This window comes from Balaenoptera acutorostrata, chromosome X (genome assembly GCF_949987535.1).
Source record: "Balaenoptera acutorostrata chromosome X, mBalAcu1.1, whole genome shotgun sequence".
NCBI classification, from domain to species: Eukaryota; Metazoa; Chordata; class Mammalia; order Artiodactyla; family Balaenopteridae; genus Balaenoptera; species Balaenoptera acutorostrata.
Genome location: NC_080085.1, coordinates 120,664,405 through 120,682,933, shown reverse-complemented (window position 1 = coordinate 120,682,933; position 18,529 = coordinate 120,664,405). Strand labels below are relative to the sequence as shown.

General features: G+C 44.1%; 1 protein-coding gene and 1 non-coding gene across 2 annotated transcripts in view; both read right to left on the bottom strand.

Moving 5' to 3' along the window:
• Positions 1 to 3,165: 3,165 nt before the first annotated feature.
• The window catches only part of F9 (coagulation factor IX), a 29,325-nt gene continuing 13,961 nt past the window's right edge, over positions 3,166 to 18,529 (bottom strand). Inside the window, exons 5-8 of the mRNA XM_007176522.3 lie at positions 15,574 to 15,702; positions 13,141 to 13,346; positions 5,909 to 6,023; positions 3,166 to 5,243 (exon numbers count right to left, since the gene is read on the bottom strand). Coding sequence (XP_007176584.1) covers positions 4,696 to 5,243; positions 5,909 to 6,023; positions 13,141 to 13,346; positions 15,574 to 15,702 — 998 coding nt within the window. The 3' untranslated portion in view covers positions 3,166 to 4,695. The remainder of the gene's footprint in view (positions 5,244 to 5,908; positions 6,024 to 13,140; positions 13,347 to 15,573; positions 15,703 to 18,529) is intronic.
• Positions 13,832 to 13,904, bottom strand: TRNAK-CUU (transfer RNA lysine (anticodon CUU)). Its single transcript has one exon. It is a non-coding gene; the product is annotated as a tRNA-Lys (tRNA).

Genomic DNA, 18,529 nt, shown 5'->3' with positions numbered 1-18,529 from the left:
GTTGTGGAGCACGGGCTCTAGGTGCGTGGGCTTCAGTAGTTGCAGCACGCAGGCTCAGTAGTTGTGGCACGTGGGCCCTAGAGTGCACGGGCTTCAGTAGTTGCGGCTCGTGGGCTCTAGAGCGCAGGCTCAGTAGTTGTGGCACGTGGGCCCTAGAGCGCACGGGCTTCAGTAGTTGCAGCGCATGGGCTTTGTGGCCCGTGGGCTCTAGAGCACAGGCTCAGTAGTTGTGGCGCACGGGCTTAGTTGCTCCACGGCATGTGGGATCTTCCTGGACCAGGGCTCGAACCCGTGTCCCCTGCATTGGCAGGCGGATTCTTAACCACTGCGCCACCAGGGAAGCCCTGCATGCTGTCACTCTTATACTTCTAGAAATGCTGCAGTAGGGCTTCCCTGGTGGCGCAGTGGTTAAGAATCCACCTGTCAATGCAGGGGACACGGGTTCAAAATACAGAAAACATTCCTATTTCCATCCTTCTCCAATCAAGAGGTAACTCTTGGGGGTAGGGTGGGGGTGGGGTTCGGGGGACAAAAAAGAGATCAGTCTCCTTCCAAGGTGAAATGATCTGGCCAGGAGTTCAAAATAGTACTCTCATTCTGTGAGGGGGTCTTGGCTCTCTTCCAGAAGCCGTTGCCTTTTTATCTATAAGAAAGTGTCTGCTTGCTGTTCTTCCCTTCGGATACATTTATCCATATAAGAGGTTGAGATTAACTCTGGAAATCTCAAGGCAAGCTATAACCCCACGGACACGGTGGAAGAGGTCTGCCTTGAAAGTACTCTTGGAGAAAATGAGTGATCTGTGTCCCTGGATTGGTTGGAAAGGGCAGGGGTCCCATAGTCTTTTGCCTCCTGTGACTCCATAGTTTCCAGAACATGATTTTTGTGGCTTTAACCATGAGATTTTTTCCCCCGAGTTTTAATTTTGTATTAATCCACTGATCCTAGCATTTTTTTTTTAAAACCCTGAGGTTTCTAAATGGCATCAGCCTCAGGTTCAAAAAGAGCCCTGATTCCTGAGTGCTTTGCTCAGACAGGCCTGTCAACTGCTGAAGTCTGTTTCCCCGTCACCCAGGGCTGGACGGCATTGTTCGCATCCCAGATTCGGTGGGCCTTTGAAGCGTTCCTTCAACTCTCAAACAACAGCTTCTGGGGTAGGCTGCCGTCTCGGCGTGCTGCCTATGTTTTACCCTGTGCAGTTGCAATGAATCGAGTTGAAATGTGGCCGGGATGACTGCGTGCCAGATGACACTGATGAACTTGCTCTAGAAGTCAAATGTCACATCTGGAAGGCCCGGTGCTCACAGCTGGGCTAAATCCAGACACTAGCACCGCAGGTTCATTCCACATGTGCTGCTCTGAGTCCAGGACTGCGGTTCCAGTTTGCTATTCGACTGCCACTCTGCCTTCCCCGCCACCTGTTGGTCTTCTTGATTTGGTCACCTGTTTGTCAATTAGAGCATCACTAGTGAGAATTTCAGGCAGTTTTCACTCCCAGGTTTGCTGAAAGGATCGCCACCAATGCAGAATGCCCCAGCGGCCCTAAAAATATAGACAGGGCTCTAATTGAAGGCACTGTACTTTCACGGTGTGGAGTGGGACACCTGAGTTCTAGTCCTGGCTCTTGACATTGTGTTACTTTGGGCTTGGCATTATCTTGGCCTCAATTTCCTCATCTGTTAAATGGGTAGAGGAGTTTGGATGGTGTCTAAGGGCCTTTGCAGCTCTGACATTCTTAGATTGGACTGTAAGCCTTCAGAAGTGGTTTAGAAATTATAATTAAGCAACTTTGCGAACTGGTCTGTCATGGTACAGGAAAGTTGGGGAGAAAACCTTTCTTTCTCCCTTGGCGGAGAAAATTGGACACTTTGTTCCTGTCAGCATTTAGCAACTAATATTCAAAAGAACCCAAAACAGTCATACTTAAACAGCAAGTTGAAATGACCGCACTACATTAACACACTTTTCTTCACTCAGCAAGAGTTCTGTTTTAATCTGTCATTCCCAATATTGTTGCAGCAGCATATTTCAGCCAATTTAGGTTAAGTAGCTACAGGGATTTTTGAAAGCATTAATGATTCTTATATGGCGACTGCAAATGCTCTAGGTAGAATCTAGCGAGGGCCTGGATCCAAAGCCGCTGGCTCTTAGGTGGGCTTAAAGGCCCCATATGTTTAGTGGTGGCAACATGCCACACGTGGGTCCTAATGAATCCAGTCATTTTTGAGCTTATGGGGGAAAAGGCTGTGGATTTGAGGCTGATGGGCCCAGGAGCTCCTCCCTCTGCCACAGGGAAGACCAATCACAGGAGGTATAAGGCCATGCCCCCATTGCTGCCTTTGTAAGGGGTGGTCTCCATGGCAACAAGGCCAGAGTGGCTCCCTTTTATCAATTGCAGAGCGCTGGGCCTACAGACCTTTCCTCATTCAAATTTGAAGTAATGTGTTTCCTTGCATGAATCAGTACCCTCCTTACCCTAGGTGGACCATTACAGTGTCTCCTCTCTCTCCTTTAGCCAACAATAGCCGAACTGATTTCTTTTGTTTGTTCATGAAACCTCAATCCCAGGCATTATTTTTATTTAAGTATGTCCTCTTCTCCTGATACTCAATACAAGACTAATTCCTACTGTGGGATAAACATGGGTTCAGATTCAGCTAACATTTACTGAGCAAGTACTGTGTAGTAGTGTAGTAGGCACTGACAAGGCAGTTCACATTCATTATTTTAGTTAACTCACAAAATATATAAATGTGAACTTAAATTGTAATGAACACTCTTGGTGTTTGGCATACAGTAATCACTCCTTGAATATTTGTTGAATAAAGGAATGGAAGAACATGAACCCACCGACTATCACAGGGTCAACAAGGGCCTTTGGAGAGCATCCTGCCAAACTCCCTCATTGCACAATGGAGAAATCAAAGCACAAAATGTGGAGTGACTTATCCAAGGCCATATTCACAGCTGTTTAGACTCAATCTTCCCATGTGGATCCAGACCACTGTCCTCACCAGGATACACACACGCTGCCTCCCATGAAAGCTGGGTGACAGCAGACCATCAAATCTCTGCTGTGTCATATGGCACTTGGACACATTCTTCTGAGTGTCCTGCCGAATGTAGGGTTTGAGAGCTCTCTCTGGGAATGATTCAACAAGAAACACTTTTTGAGAAATTGAAAACTACATTTATTGATACTTATGTTTGAAAGACTAAAGGAAAAAGGGATTAACTAGAGTAACTTGAAATAAATCAGCAAGTGTGAGGCCTGGCGGAGGGTGAGATGAGGGCAGGAGCAGCAGCAGCTTGGTGGGGTCAAAGGGGTCCAAAACATGATGTTGTCAGTAGTTCCACATGTAATCACATGCAGGGTAAATGATTCACATCACCCAAATTCGTGAAAAGCCAAGGTATGAATCAGAACACCAGTTTAATTCACAAAGGGAAATAGTCTAACAGATCGAAGTATTGATGTGATTGATGTGTTGGTTGGTCAGTAACCCTCTAGAAAATACAATATAGAAGGCCTAATTATAATCAAAAAGTGGCTTGGGGAGCATGAACCAGAAAAAGGGAGTTGGTTGGCTCATTGGAATGAGTGCATCCCTCTTCACTGTGGTGATACACCAGTTGAGGAGGCATGATGCCTATCTTCTCTGGTCTGGGCAACTTCTTCCTTAGCCCTAGACAACACTGGAGACACACCAACAAATTCTTTCTTGAAGACTCTATTAGCTTTAGTTGCAAACTGACTGTTCTGACAGGGGACAAAACACCTGGGTTGATGTCAGCTTTCTTGGTTACAATGACATGCCAGTTTGCCTTCATGGAAGCATGTCTAGTCAAACCTCCATAACAACACAATTAAAGCTCTTAGGAAACTATTCTGATGGGTCATTCCTTCCATTATGTATGTATTTTAATAATGTGACTGTCTGAGAGGAACTTTTCCTCCAAGTTCAGGCACCTTACTTCATCCCTATGTGATGAAAAGCAAGTCCAAGACCAAACTGAGAGCAAGTCTGGGTTTGATAGGTATATATAATTGTGCACAGCAGTAAAACAGTATCATGCTCCCCTTCCCTCCTTTAATGCCTATGTAAGGAAAAGGGGAGAGAGGGAGAGAGAAAGAGCAAAACTGATTTGGGGATTAGGAGTTGGCAAGGACAAAGGATGCAGGAATAAGGGTACCGAAAAAAAAGTAGTGTTTCCCATGAGTTTTAACCTGTCAGCTGCTCCTGTGTTCTTCCTGCATGAGTGTGGTGCTGGCCTTGTGATGGACTAGACCAAATATCCTGGATACGGATCTAATAAATTTTAACGTTTTGATGGGAGAGGTGAGAAATACCTGGCACATGGAATGCTGCTAAGGATGGAGAAGCAGGGAGTCGCCCCAGTGGAGAAACATAATGCCTGATGCGCAGGATGAAGAACTTAACTTCACAGTTCTGTCAAGGGCTGGACCTGGAGGAATGGGCACAATTTCCCACCACAGTATATTTCTCTAGTGATTACATTTTCTAATCTACTTATTCTAGTAAAATATGAATTCTAGCTAGACTTCTTCCGGTAAAGAGAAAAAGCAGTATTCCTAGAATGTATATATTCAAATCTAAAGAGATGGGAAAGTGGTTAGTAAAGGACCTTGTCCATGTTCAATCCCAAATATATCAGCCTTGGAAATACATTTTTCTTTAAGTGAACTTTGTTTTTTCCTTAATCCAGTTGACATACCGGGATACCTTGGTATATATTCCATATTTTCCTTTCACTGCACACTCTTCGCCCCAGCTAATAATTCCAGTTAAGAAACTGGTACCTTCCACTTCGGTAACATGGGGTCCCCCACTGTCTCCTTGGCATGAATCTTTACCTCCCTCATGGAAGCCGGCACAGAACATGTGATTATAGATGGTGAACTTTGTGGATCGAAGGCATGTAGCTCGGTCAACAAGTGGAACTTTCAGGTACTGAAGAATTGAAGCCGATCTCCCTCTGTTGAAGACTCTCCCCCAGCCACTCACATAACCATATCCAAATTTGAGGAAGATGTTCGTGTATTCCCTGTCAGCAATGCAAATAGGGGTTATGTAGCTATTTAGCATTAAGGGTTCATCCAGTTCCAGAAGGGCAATGTCATGGCTGTACTTATTAACAGATGCGTTGTAGCTGTGGTAAGGAATAGCACGGATCACGTTTCGCTTTTGCTCTGTAGGTTCTATCTCCTCGGTGTTATGCTCACCTATTGAAAAGAAATTTCTTTTTCAGTCACAGTCTTTCCCACAAAGAAACACGTTTTCCAAGTGTCCACCTAGCATCATTGAATTACCTGGCAGTCAAGTGTCAAAGATCTTATATTGTTACGATTTTGGTAAAATGTAATGAGGGCCGATGCATACTTTTCAGACCAAAAAGCCATTCAGGACCATCGGATAGATGGATCTGTTCACCCATGCTGTTACAAGTCTTACATGGTTCACAGGTGATAATGAATCGACTTGTTATGAATTATCCTAGATGTTCCCAATTTCAAAGATTTTGACCCCTTTTTTGAGCACAGATAATACATTCATTTGGTCATTCATTCAATGTTAACTGAGGGCAGGTTGCAGCTTGTGCCAGGTGCAAGGATACAAGAATCAGTGATATGACACGGCTTTTGGGAAGGCTCAGTCTGGTGAGGAAATGGACACATCAGTAGATAATTGTACCGCACTGACATGAAAGGTCCGCCAAAAGAACAATGGGGGGCTTGGAGGATGGAACACATTGGATTTTGAAAAGATGGCCCCTCTACCACTAGTTCAACTTATTTGGCAATGAGCTTATTAGACCTTAGTAAAGTATGATCTAGCAGTCATGTAGAAGATCTACGGATGTTGCAGACGTCTATCATTCTTTATTTACCTGCGACAACAGTAATTTTAACACCAGGTTTGATACAGTGGGCTGCAGTTACAACCCATTTTTCATTAACGATGGAACCTCCACAGAACCCATCAATTCCATCACTCAAAAGGACCTGTGGAAACAAAATTATGAATGTTACTACATAATATAATTGATCCAGAACAAAAAAAAACATGTGTGCTGTTTAGAGGAGTGGGCAAAATGTTGGCTTCTAGGTGCTGGCGGAAGTGGAGTGTTTCTGGAAAGTGTCAGTTTTGAAGATGAATTAGTGTTTCTGGAGCACAATCAAAAAAGCCATTTCTGAAACTCTTGAAGAGAATGAGCAGTGATAGCCAGGGGGAGCACTAGATGAGGCAACTCTGAGGCAATGGCTTCTTTTGATGATTCAGGGCCCTTGGATTCCTTTTCCAGGTGAGTCAGGTTCTCTGATAGCACGAATTGCTTCACGGGGATATGGCAGGTACATTCAGAAACGCACTTATTTGACTCCTGGGGATCAATAGTTAGTACTGAGTCTTCTGTCCCTGCACGAGGAAATCTCCTTGCTACAGATCATTTGAAAGAGAAAAACTATTGATTTTTCCAGGAGGTCTTTTCAAGCCCTTTCTAAACCAGAATGATGTGAAATGAGACCTATGGCCTCCCTAAGGGCTGTGCTATGGCCACCCAGGCAGTGAAAACAGCGGAACTCGCCCACTTCTTCCGGTCTCCCCCAACTCTATTCTCCTCCCCCAACTGGATCCGTAAGCTGCCTCTGTCCTAAAAGGTCTATTAAGCTATGTTTGATTTGGGGACAAAGCAGACAAAGGTGTTTGGGCGCTGCTTTGAGCCTGGACATTATTAGATAAGAGGCCAATCCATTCTTTCATCTGTACATTCATTGTATAGCCAGAGTGGTTCATGAATATTTTTACCACCTCAATGTCTAGATCAAGTTGGAGAATTTCACTTCTTGTGTATGCAAGGGCCTTGCTCCATCTGAGAAGTGTGAACACTAGAGGGCACACTAACATTTGGTAAACCCTTTGTGGGCCCTGACTAGCCCTTGTGAACTGCTGACCTTTTACTAAAGCACACATAGCCCCAGGCATAAACCCATTCATAATAAACTAGGGAAGGGGTGTGGTCACTCCTTTCAAGTGTGAGTCTGAGAAGGTCCTTGGGGGCATATTCTAGTGAAGATTCTTTTTGTCCTGAATTCAATAATGGAACACTTGCTAAATCTTAGACACCAAAGCACTAGCCTCCTACCTGAAGACCTATGGGCCTGACTCACTGCAAGCCTCTGACCCTCTTTTCTATACTCAGGTTTCCCTCTCATTCTAGCTGTTGCTTCTTATGTTGAAAAGTAAAAATATAGGGAAACTCACACAATATAATAAACACCAGTGTACCCATCGCCCAGACTTAACAATCTTCTTAATTTTTTTTTGACCCTGTATTGATTGCTTACTATGGATAATCACTGTGCTAAGTGTTTTATGTACTTTGTGGAGTGACAGTAACATATCCATGTATAGATGAGCAAACTGAGGTTTAAATATGCAGTTAGTTAGTTAAGGTTAGTTAGTGGTGAGGCTGGGATGCAAACCCTAGTCAGCCTGGCTTCAGAATCTAGGCTTCTAAGCACCCAGTATTTCTCCAAGTGTGCTTGGTGGGCCGATTGCTGTAGAATCATCTGGGATGCTTGTAAAATGCAGCTGTGGGAGCCCACCCAGACTTAATCAGAATATTTGGTGGCTGGGATGGGAGACAATGAAGATCTCCAGAATATCCTTATGCATAATTAGATTTGAGAAATTCGGTTTCAGAATTCCCAAGGCTTGGTGACCTTTCTGTTTTAAAAGTGCTCACTCCAGGCAGGGCTGGCCACATAATTTGTAGGGCTTGTTGCAAAATGAAAATGCAGGGCCCCTTGTTCAAAAGCCAGGGAAAAGTGTCACAGAAGATACTAAAATACAAACCTTTTTCTTTTCTTCTGTGGTCTCTCACAACCTATCACGGTGTTTTGAATTTACTATTTAAAGTTGTGCTTCCTCGGGTATGGGGGATATTCGCTGGGCGAGCGCAGATCCTCACAGGTGCCCAGGGGCTACAGCCTGAAATCGAGCACGCAAGCACAAACGCAGCCCTCAGCTGCCAGGTCCTCTCTTCCGCCAGCCCTGTGCTGATGCCCTGTGCCCCAGCAGGGGGAAGGGTAAGTCAATCTTTCCCACTGGTCCACTGTAGCAATCAACAGCAAACAGTGACTCCCAAGGGATTTCAACTTCCCTGCCAGGATATGTTCAGGTCCTGGAATGAAGGTGGACAAGAGGTTTGCCCCTGCCATTCACCCTCCAAATGTGCTATGACGCATTTCTGGTCCTGAGATGCCATGTGGCCACGCCCCGTCCCCAAATGGCATAGAGTCTGTGCACCCAGCCTCAACCCTCCCTGCCTGTGCCGGAGGAGGATGACAATGGTAGCTGTTGAGGGTGAGGAGGGGGCATCTGCCAGTGAGCCAGGGGTTGGGGGTGGCAGTGGTCATTGGGCAGCTGTGGAAAGGGGAGACAGAGCTAGCCAAGGCACCAGAGGACAGGGGAGAGGGAGGTCAAGAATCCATCCCTGGGTGGTGCTGAGAGGTCAGAGTGTGGTGACTTGAGGTTCCAGGTCCCCAGCGCACCCATGCTCCATTGTCTCATTGAACTTGAGTTACAAAACACAAATGCAAAGCACTGAGCTACAAATGCGGGAACCTTTTGAAGACAGAGCCCTGTGCAAGTGCACTGGTCACCAGCTCATGAAGCTGGCCCAGACCTCAGGTGAGTTTCATCACCAAGCAAATTTGCGTAACACTGTTCTTTACTGGGCCTAATGATTACAACTGAATACATTTGCTCAAGTAACTGGAGTTAAGCATTCACATGCAATGATATAATGGTGCTTCTCCTCGATATGAGAGGTGAATTGGACATCTCTGAGCTTAATGGGCTAGTTAGGCCAGAGTGAATGATAGCCACAGCCCCTGGGCACAGAGACTAATCTGATGTAGCTAGTCTGACTCCTGCCAAAGACTTGCTGCCCGGAGCTTCTACGCTGTTCTGGTGGATGGCTGAGAAATACAGTTGTGTTCTTCTAAGCCCGAAGAGTGTTTTTTTGCCCATTCCTGATTGGTATTAGAAATTTTAGCAAACATCTTTGCCAAGAAAAAGCCATAAAATACATTTGCATTTAAAGATATTACAAGCGACTTGGTTTTGGAATGTTTGCTTGGCTACCTCAGGATCACAGCTATCTAAATATTAGCTGTTTGGGTATGAGCTGTCTGCTTGGCCAAGGACAAGTTCTTGTATGACATCACTTTGGAGAATGTTGGGAAAAATGGGAAAGCATATGTTCTGAGCAAGGATGTCGGAGTTCTGATCTGTCAAACATTTTCATGTTTGTCACATCCTAACAGGAGCCTGTTTTCTCTTTCAGACACCCACACACCCACACACATCTGCAAAACACACATTCACATATCTGTTTTGATGTTCTTCACTGACAATGCCAGCCTAGAGTAATAGCTGCTGCCCTGTTCCCATCCTAACCTTTTAACTCAAACTTGGCCTTTCCCTGTGATTTCAGTAAACCCTCACTCTCCCTTCCTAGCCACCTCCAGCTTTACAATAATGTTTTTTCTTTGCACACTTGTTTTCTTTCATATGAAGAGCAAAACCATTTCTACATTATGCACAGCTTATTATGCCCACAGGTGTGATTCGCCCAGCCCTTGGCCCTACTTCATTTTTCTGGGCACAGAGGGGATGCTCACTTTTGGCTTTTAATGGTTAACTAGACTCATTGAAAGAGACTTCATCAAACCATCCTAGAGAATAATTGTCTAAATGTTCTGTTCAAAATAGTTTTGTGAGGCCAGATGAGATTACATATGTTGTTTTCATTTCTGCTAATTGGAGCTGTATCATCTGAGCTAGGAAAAATAGAGGATTACCTTTCCAAGTGAAGATATATCTATAGTCTTAGGACCTTCCTGTAACATCTTCCTCCCACCCACCCCCGCCGCCCCCCCCCCCCCCCGCAAAAAAAGAGGAAGTTCTGGTTTGTACAGATGGTAACTGCATGTTGTCTGCCATGGGGGTGTATCCTAATCAAATGGAAAGGACTGGGTCTGTGTAGGTAGCTGTATAGGTCAAGTGCTCAGGTACCTTTAAGGATAGCTTCAGGCCAAAGCTGAGGAAAGCCAAGACTGGGGAAAATGCTAAGACATTTTAAAGATTGTTTAGGCCAAGAATAGAATAAGGAATAGACAGACTGCCTCTCAAGACATATTTTGTTGGTTAAAATGGTTAGATACAGGCAATTGCATATGATACAGCCTAATATAAAAGATTAAGAAAAGCTTAACTACTTGGTTTCCATTGTATTCCGTTTTTATCAATCTCATAGAATGATCTTCAAATTATTAAATGTTCAATAATTTTCGCTAATACAGAACCTGAGGTCCATGATAAAACAAAAGAGAAAGATCTGGTACTTCACACACAGGGCCGGTCGGATCCTAACTCAAAGCAGAAGAGGAGGACAGAGCTCTTGGGGGCAGGCTTGCGCATGCTCAGAATTGTGGGCTGGCAGGGTCAAGTGCATGGGACCAAAACCCAATTAAAGCTTTAGAAAGCCGAAACACAGTGCTACTTCCTAAAATCTCTCACTTTTAAGCTGTTGATGAAGGTGGTCTCATGGTACAGGTGTTTCGATTTCCCAACCCTAATGTTCACATTTTTCATTGTTTCCCTTTGTAGCTGTATGAAATTCGAGTTCTGTTTTAGTTTCCCACTCCGCTAAGGATACACCGACTCTAGGAAATAGCCTTTCTGTTCCTATATAAGAGTTAACCCTCTAGCTTCCTCTCTCCGCTCCTAAGTGGCCCTGCAGAGTCCCTGCTTCCCGTCCCCAGAGTTCTCCAGAGGCTCTGAGCCCAGCGCTGGGCATCTGGAGGGAATATGAAGGAAACTGGCCTCACACCTCCCTCCGCTCCTTTCTTGGGTGTTCTGTCACTATGATGTGGGGTCAGAGGTCAGAGGTCAGGCAAGCCTGCCTTCACCTTTGGCCTTGGGGGTCGGGGGTCAAGGCGGCCGGAAGCGCAGGGGCTTCTGGGAAGCGTCTGTGGCTGACGCGGCGCGGCTGTGGCTGCGGCGGCGGCGGCGGCAGCGGCAGCGGCTTTTCCTCTAGCCGGGAAGCGGAGACGAAAGCCCTAGAATAAGGTAAGAAATGCACGCGGCCGCGGACAAGCTGCGCGGAAGGTGAAGCTCGCTCCTTAGGGTCTCAGAGCTGTACGGGGTGGCTGTGGTCCCTAGCCTGTCCTGTCTCGTCTCCCACCAGGGGGGCCCGAGCCCTCGATGCTCTCCGGGATGGGGTTGTCCCGCCGCTGCTGTCCCAGTGACAGAGCAGCTTGAGTCAACAATTCCACGAACATCTGTTCAACCAGATCTCCTCCCGGAGCTGCCCAGCCCACGTGGCCGACCCAAGTGGTTGGAAAGGGCTTTTCTTAACCGGGGCCAGGATCGACCTGCCTGCCTGGAACTTTCACCCGTAAGTCTACAAAGAAAAAGTCGTCGTCCCCTTTCTCTTGTGGCGCTTTAGCTCTCGCAAACAGCTCACCTAAACCTTTAACAGACTAGACATTTCCAGTTCGTTCAAACTGTTTGTTACTCCAGAGGAAAGTGAACTCCGTATGTGCTGCTTTGTGGGATTGCTTCACCCACGTGGTCGCGTTATTTCCCATCCCCTTTTATTGACGCATCAGCATTTTGAATCACTTTTTTCTAGGTGACATTGCTAAACAGTATTTCCTATGTCAGAGCCACAGATCTAGTTTGGCCATTGAAACCCCAGCTGTTGCTAGCTTTCTCTTGATGCCTGGGCTGCAGCAGGTGTGTTGCATTCTTGTCTGCAATCAGATCAAGTATTTCCACCTTGCAGATTAACGGTGATATGGTCGAGCTGGCTCATCCACAAATGGGGAGAGATTCTGGTTGGTTTTATTTCTTATTTTGTCTAAAAGTGACTTTTGCACACTCAGTTTGTCTCCTATTTTTGAAACCCAGTAACCTTTTGTGAGAAACTGGGTGGACGTGGGTGTGGAGAGACGGTTCTCTGGTGAGGAAGGAATCTGTGTGAAAGTATGGCAGGGTCTTTCTCAAGTATCCTAGAAAGTAGCAAAGCTCTTCACTTTTGGAAAAAACTAAAATCTAGCGCTTGGTACCTCTACAGTCAGTAATCTTACTTCATATGGATGAAATGGCGAGTGAACGTGTATGTGCACAGGTGTGGATGAGTGATCTTGAACATTCCTAATGATCTTAGCTGGGCTCCATAGGAAGGAGACAACAGGTACACTAAGTGTGCAGCGAGGAGGACGTGAAAAGGTTTGAAATGATGGGTATCAAATCTAGCCCTTGGCTGTTAACTCAGAAATGTGCACAGGTGATTTTCATGTGGGTTGTCTGCAGATAACACCTGGAGAAATGTGGGACTAGGTACCACGAGTCTACTGTTTGGTGTTTTGGAGCCTAGCTTCTATAACAAGTTTGTTTCCTTTGGACCAGTGCGTTTCAAATTGTAGAGTGCGTCAGAATCACCTGAAGGGCTTTTTAGTGCACAGATTGCTGGCCTCACCCTCAGAGATGCTGATTCAGTAGGTCTGAGGCATGAAAATTTACATTCCTCACAAGTTCCCAGGTGAATCTGATGCTACCACACTTTGAGAACTACAGCCTTTGACCAAGCCCCTGTCTCATATCCCCTGGTTCCAGTATCCCAGTTCTTGCCTTAATCCTTCCTGAGTCCTTTTAAAAATGCAGATGCCTTCGAAATAATTCAGTTTCTCTGGACCTAGAGACTTTTTGACTCTCACCGGTTCTCCCAGGGGCTGAAGCTGAAGTAATACGCAGAACCCCAGCACCGGTGACCTTGCTTCCAGACCTCCCTGTTGCTTGTCTGAAATCCTGCTGTGCTATTTCCTTGATGCCAACCTCCCCTTGACCTTGTATGTTAGCTGTCCCTGGACTTCTCTCTCACCGGCTCCTCACCTGTCAGAGCTTTCTCATCCGGCTTAGTGTTGAAACACTTGCCTAAATACTTCCCTCATCCCAATAAGTCTGTCTGATGTCCTAGCCTCAGCCTCCCACCTGGCCTGGCCCTTGCCCACTGGGCTCCGGTTTTGACACACCATAAATATAGAGTACCTGCCAAGGGAATTGACCTCTTATGGCGTCTTCTCCACCAACAATGCGAGTGACGTCATTGGATGATTGGTTGCTTTGAGTGATGTTATCCAAAATTATTTCAGCTTCAGTAGAATTTTCATAGTCCATATTGGAAAAAATAGTTTCAGCACGGGTGAACTTCATACGAGTGTTTGAGACAGAAACTCTTCCACAGGGAAATGGCACTAGACAAATGGAAAAAAAAAAATTACTGTTCTGGTATTTCTCATTGGCAAGCAGAACTTGTATTACAAAAATGGAAAATGAGGCCCATCCTTGTCACTTCTGAGAAGTAGGCCCGTCGATATTTTTAAAAAAATCAAATCAGTGAATATAGTCTAAAACTAAAAGGTTAATTGAATTATTTTCATGGAAAGTTTTCAAACCCTTCATGAAAAGGACATTTGGCTCAGGAATCCATCATCTTTATGGAAATAGAAGAGGTGTTCCAGAATTGAATTTTGTAAGACTTTTATAAAGTCTAATGACTTTCTGTTTAGTTTCTTTGCTAAAAAGTCTTACTCTCAAGTACTGTCCCTGAACGGAAATCTGGTGCTATGTAACTTTGAGTTTAGAATTAGGTAAATGGGATGTCTGCTGCTTAGTGTTAACAGGATTTCTTTCTTTCTTTCTTTCTTTTGGCCGCACCACGCGGCTTATGGGATTTTAGTTCCCCGACCAGGGATCGAACCCGGGCCCTCAGCAGTAAGAGTGCAGAGTCCTAACCGCTGGACCACCAGGGAATTCCCAGGGTTTCTTTTATAGACCAGAATGCCTTCTAGATTCCAAGGTGGACTTTAGGTATCCATTGGGGAGAGATCATCGTGATTTAATTACCTACCTGGCTGTTGAGTATTAACCAAATAAGTTATTGATATGATTATTACAGCCACATCTACCTGGTCACTGGCCACCTTTTACCTTGGGTTGGTTTATTTCCTAAAGAAAAGAAATCATCTACTGAAACACTGGGGACAACCAGAATGGAAATTTGTAGTCCAGCAAAGTCACCTCACATTTCATTTCTCACTTTCCTTCTATCCACATTCCTTATAACAGACATTTCTATAGCAACCAGCTGCGGCAGGGTATCATGAAGACAGCATGTGGTTGGGAAAACAAGAAATTAGTTCAAAATACTTATGTATAAATATAAATCATCAACAATAGCTAGAGAAAAGGGACCATTACTATTGAAAGGCAGAAAAGCTTATTTTAGGTTTGGCCTATTTATTCTGCTAAAGCTAAGGCTATATTCAAATATAACACTTAATAGTTGGAGGTGGTTCTCCATTTTTTTTTCCTCGCTTATAACAGAGAAGGGCTTATAAGGGTTTAGCTACTATGCTATCTGTCTACACTGGAAGTTAGGTTTCGAAGGTTAAAACAGATATACGCACACACTTCTCCCTAGGTAGGCTAATTTGAAGCAGTGCATGTCAAGAACCAGGTAGAAGGACAGGAGGCAGGCAGGTCTCTGAAGCATTAGAGACTCTTCATTTTAGTGCAGCATGTATACTCTTGGCTTCTGATGCTGCCTTTAATTTCCTCTGCCAGGTGCATTGCTGAGATAGGTATCGAACCCAGTTACAGAGGAATGGTGAGTGATTTAATGTACCAATTTAATAAGATATCAGGCTTTGGAAATGCAAAAGAAATTATATCTAGTTTGCTTCAAAAAGACCCCTCATTTATCAAATGTAATTGATCCCGCAGAACCTGCTTTTTTCAAAATCCAAGTTTCTACTGCCTTCTTTTTCAGAGAAGAGCAGTATGAGTTTGGAGTGGAGATGCTCTGAACACACCAGTCAGCTGTCAACATGGTGGCATGGTTGACATGAGTGGGAAACATTGCTTTGTCCACTGCTGTATAGATTGACTGTGCTGATCAGCCTGACACAACTTAAAACAGATGGTTGTCAGAACTATTCTGATGCCAAGCGTGTAAACTCAGCTGAGACCCAAGGATAGGAAATAACTTTCTTGGAGTAAGCCAGCCACACCCGGACAGATCATGCTTAAAATTCACTGTCCTTGTACTAGAAGCCTATCAGTCAATCACGTACGTATCTTTTATGTTATGGGATTACTACATTAATTTGACTTGGCGAATTACAAATATGCATACAGAAATCACACAGATCGATTGCTTCATGATATAAAGGTCTGAGAAAAAAATCGGACACAGCAAAGAATTCAGACTGAAGACAATTGCAGAATTTCTATTTAAAATGATGATGCATTTTGAAAAATTAATTTGTCCATGCTACTAGTCTTTTCTATGATTTCAAAAGGAAGTAGAAACAAGTAGGGCATAAAATTATGTAGGTTAGTTATAATGCAAAAAGTTCAAATATGGATTTGGAGAATGTATCTGCCGAGCTTAAAAGAAAAACTTATTTAGATTTTGACCTGCTGGTTCGCAGGACTTTTGGTCTTCTGCAAGTCGGTATCCGGCAGTACAGGAACAAACCACCTTGTTATCAGCGCCCTTTTTACAAAACTGCTTGCATCTGCCATTCTTAATGCTGCATGTCGCATCTGAAAGAAAGCAGAATCAACAGCAATAGCATCATTTATTTTTTTTTAAGATTTTTTTGATGTGGACCATTTTTAAAGTCTTTATTGAATTTGTTACAGTATTGCTTCTGTTTTATGTTTTGGTTTTTTGGCCACGAGACATGTGGCATCTTAGCTCCCTGACCAGGGATCGAACCCACACCCCCTGCATTGGAAGGGGAAGTCTTAACCACTGGACCGCCAGGGAAGTCCCAGCAATAGCATCATTTAACATGCATTTCTAAAAAGTACATGAAACTACTGACTCCTGTACAGGTCAGATATAAGCTGGGGGCATTCATGGAGAGAAGTGTGTGAACCTTGAGCTAAGAGTAGGGAAAAAAGATAAAATTCTTAATAAGGCATAAAAATGGTGGCAGCAATATATGTGATTTGGCATAAAACTGAAATTGTAGATATACTACTTTCACAGAGTCATAGAGTGCAATAAAAAAAGCTGTTTATAGATATACTACTTTCACAAAGTCATAGAGTGCAATGAAAAAGCTGTTTATTAGAGTATAACATATTCCGAAAAGTACCCAGAATTTTGGAATAAGTTTTCACAAGGTGACTGCGCTTGTTTAAACAGTAAACAGATCAGTACATAGGATGTTATCAATGCCCCAGAAGCTCTCCTAATTCCCCCTTCTGGTCACTATTTCCTCCTTCCCAAAGTTACCATTACCCTGACTTCTAACAGGGAATTAGTTTTGCCTGTTCATGAAGTTTATATAGGGAGAAGCTCCCAATATGTACTCCTCTGTGTCTTTCAGTTAACATTTTGTCTGTGAGCTTCATCCATGTTGTTTTGTATAGCTATAGTTCATCTGCATGCTGTGTAGTATATTCCATTGTATGAATATTACTACCTTCATTCATCCATTTTACTGTGGGTGAATATTTGAGTTGAGTTTCCAGTTTTTGGCACTTATGTATAATGCTGTAATGAACATTCTTGTACATATCTTTTGGTAACATATGCGTGCCTATTTACTGGATATATACTCATGAGTGCAATGATTGGACCATGTGTTCAGGTTTAGTAGATACTGCCAAGTAGTCTTCTAAGATACTTCTGCAAATTTGGATTCCCACCATCAGCGTATAAGAGTTCCAGTTACTGGATATATGTATTGCGGATATTTTCTCCCACTCTGTGACTTACCTTTTCACCCTAAATAGTATATTTTGCTGAATAGAAGTGCCTGATTTTAATATAATCCAGTTTTTCAAAGCAAACTTGAAGCTGGCTGACGTGAGTATGTGTCAACACAAGAGAATGAAATAGGGTCCTTTAAGGGAGCTAATGCCAGAAACACTATGTGTTGACAAACGATAAGCATTCTACTGGCTCATATTTTCTTTACTCTCCTATACAATCTCCCTTATTAATATAAAATATATTTCTTTGTCTCTTATAATGCTTTTTGTCGGGATTCTATTTTATCTGATATTAAGATAGCTTTGCCAGTTTCTTTTTGTTAGCATTTGCCTGGCAAATGTTTTTACATCCTTTTATTTTAGCCTCCTGGTAGAGTTTTATTTTAGATATCTCTTTTATCAACAGCATACAATTAGATTTTTAACTCCAGACTGAAAATTGTCATTAACCCCAATTCACATTAATTGTGATTCCTGATATATTTGGCTTGTTCCTGCCATCTTATTTTCCATTTTCTAATTTGCGTGCTTTCCCTTTGTTTCTCTGATGCGATCTCAATAACAGGAAGTAGCAGGGTTTAGGGCTTGCTGGCTGAGACCTGCTGAGTTAAGAGAAACAGGCTCTGCCCTTGGGCTTATTTCTGTCTCTAGAGCAGCATAGGAACACAGGCATAGGCACCTTCCCCCTTGCCTACAGGCTCAACAGCAGTACAGCCTTCAAGAGAAATGCTCACTTGTCAGTGCAGTTAGAACATGGAGAGTTTGAACATGAGCGACTGTGTTAGCCACCTCTTTGTGCATCACCTTAGTCCCCACCAGCCTCACCCACGTCCGTCCCCAGCACCCTGGTGATCAGCTCTGCATGGACTTCCGCTGGCCTCGTCCAGGTGCAGCCTTGAATGGCCTGGGCTCAGATCTGTACTGTGTGCCTCTCGCCTCTTAGCTTGGCGTTCCCGGGTTGATGCTGAGGCCTGGGATGCCATGTGACCTCTAGGGGGCCCCAGCGTGTACAACCTGGTGATGCAGGGGAGTTAAAGCCCCACAGGCTGAAGTGTTGACCATCTGGAGAAGGATGCTGATGGACAGATTCTTTCACCTCTTCTCCCCTCCGAGGCTGACTCTCCTGAGGCCAGCTCACGTGGCTTCTTGGAAAACAGTCCCCGGAGATCAAACAGTCAGTTGCAGATGAGGAGAGATGACTCCTTTTACTCTTGGTTCTCCTTTCCTCACTGCCTCACTCCCCCATCCCTTACTCTTGCCCCCCTAGAATTGCACACCCTAATAGATAAGCTTGTGTCACAGACTCTTTTTTCCTGGGGGATTCCAGGCTAACAGAGTGACTATATGGTTTTGGAGTATATTATGGAGTTTTGAGTGACAGATCTAAATTTTCTAATTACATTTTACATAGGTAGCATAGGCTAATGTAATGATTCGCTCATGTTCCTTACTGATACTTCAGGAAATAAGGGGAGGCAAATCAACTGTTACTAGGTGGACAGAGGAACCAGCCTGAGCTTTAACCTTCGCTACCAATAATCCACTAAGTGCATGATCCATAAAGGTGGCACTTGGTCCTTTTTAATTATTTATTTATTTTTTAAAGACCTTTCTCCTCACTATTGGTGATTACATCCCTGGCTCT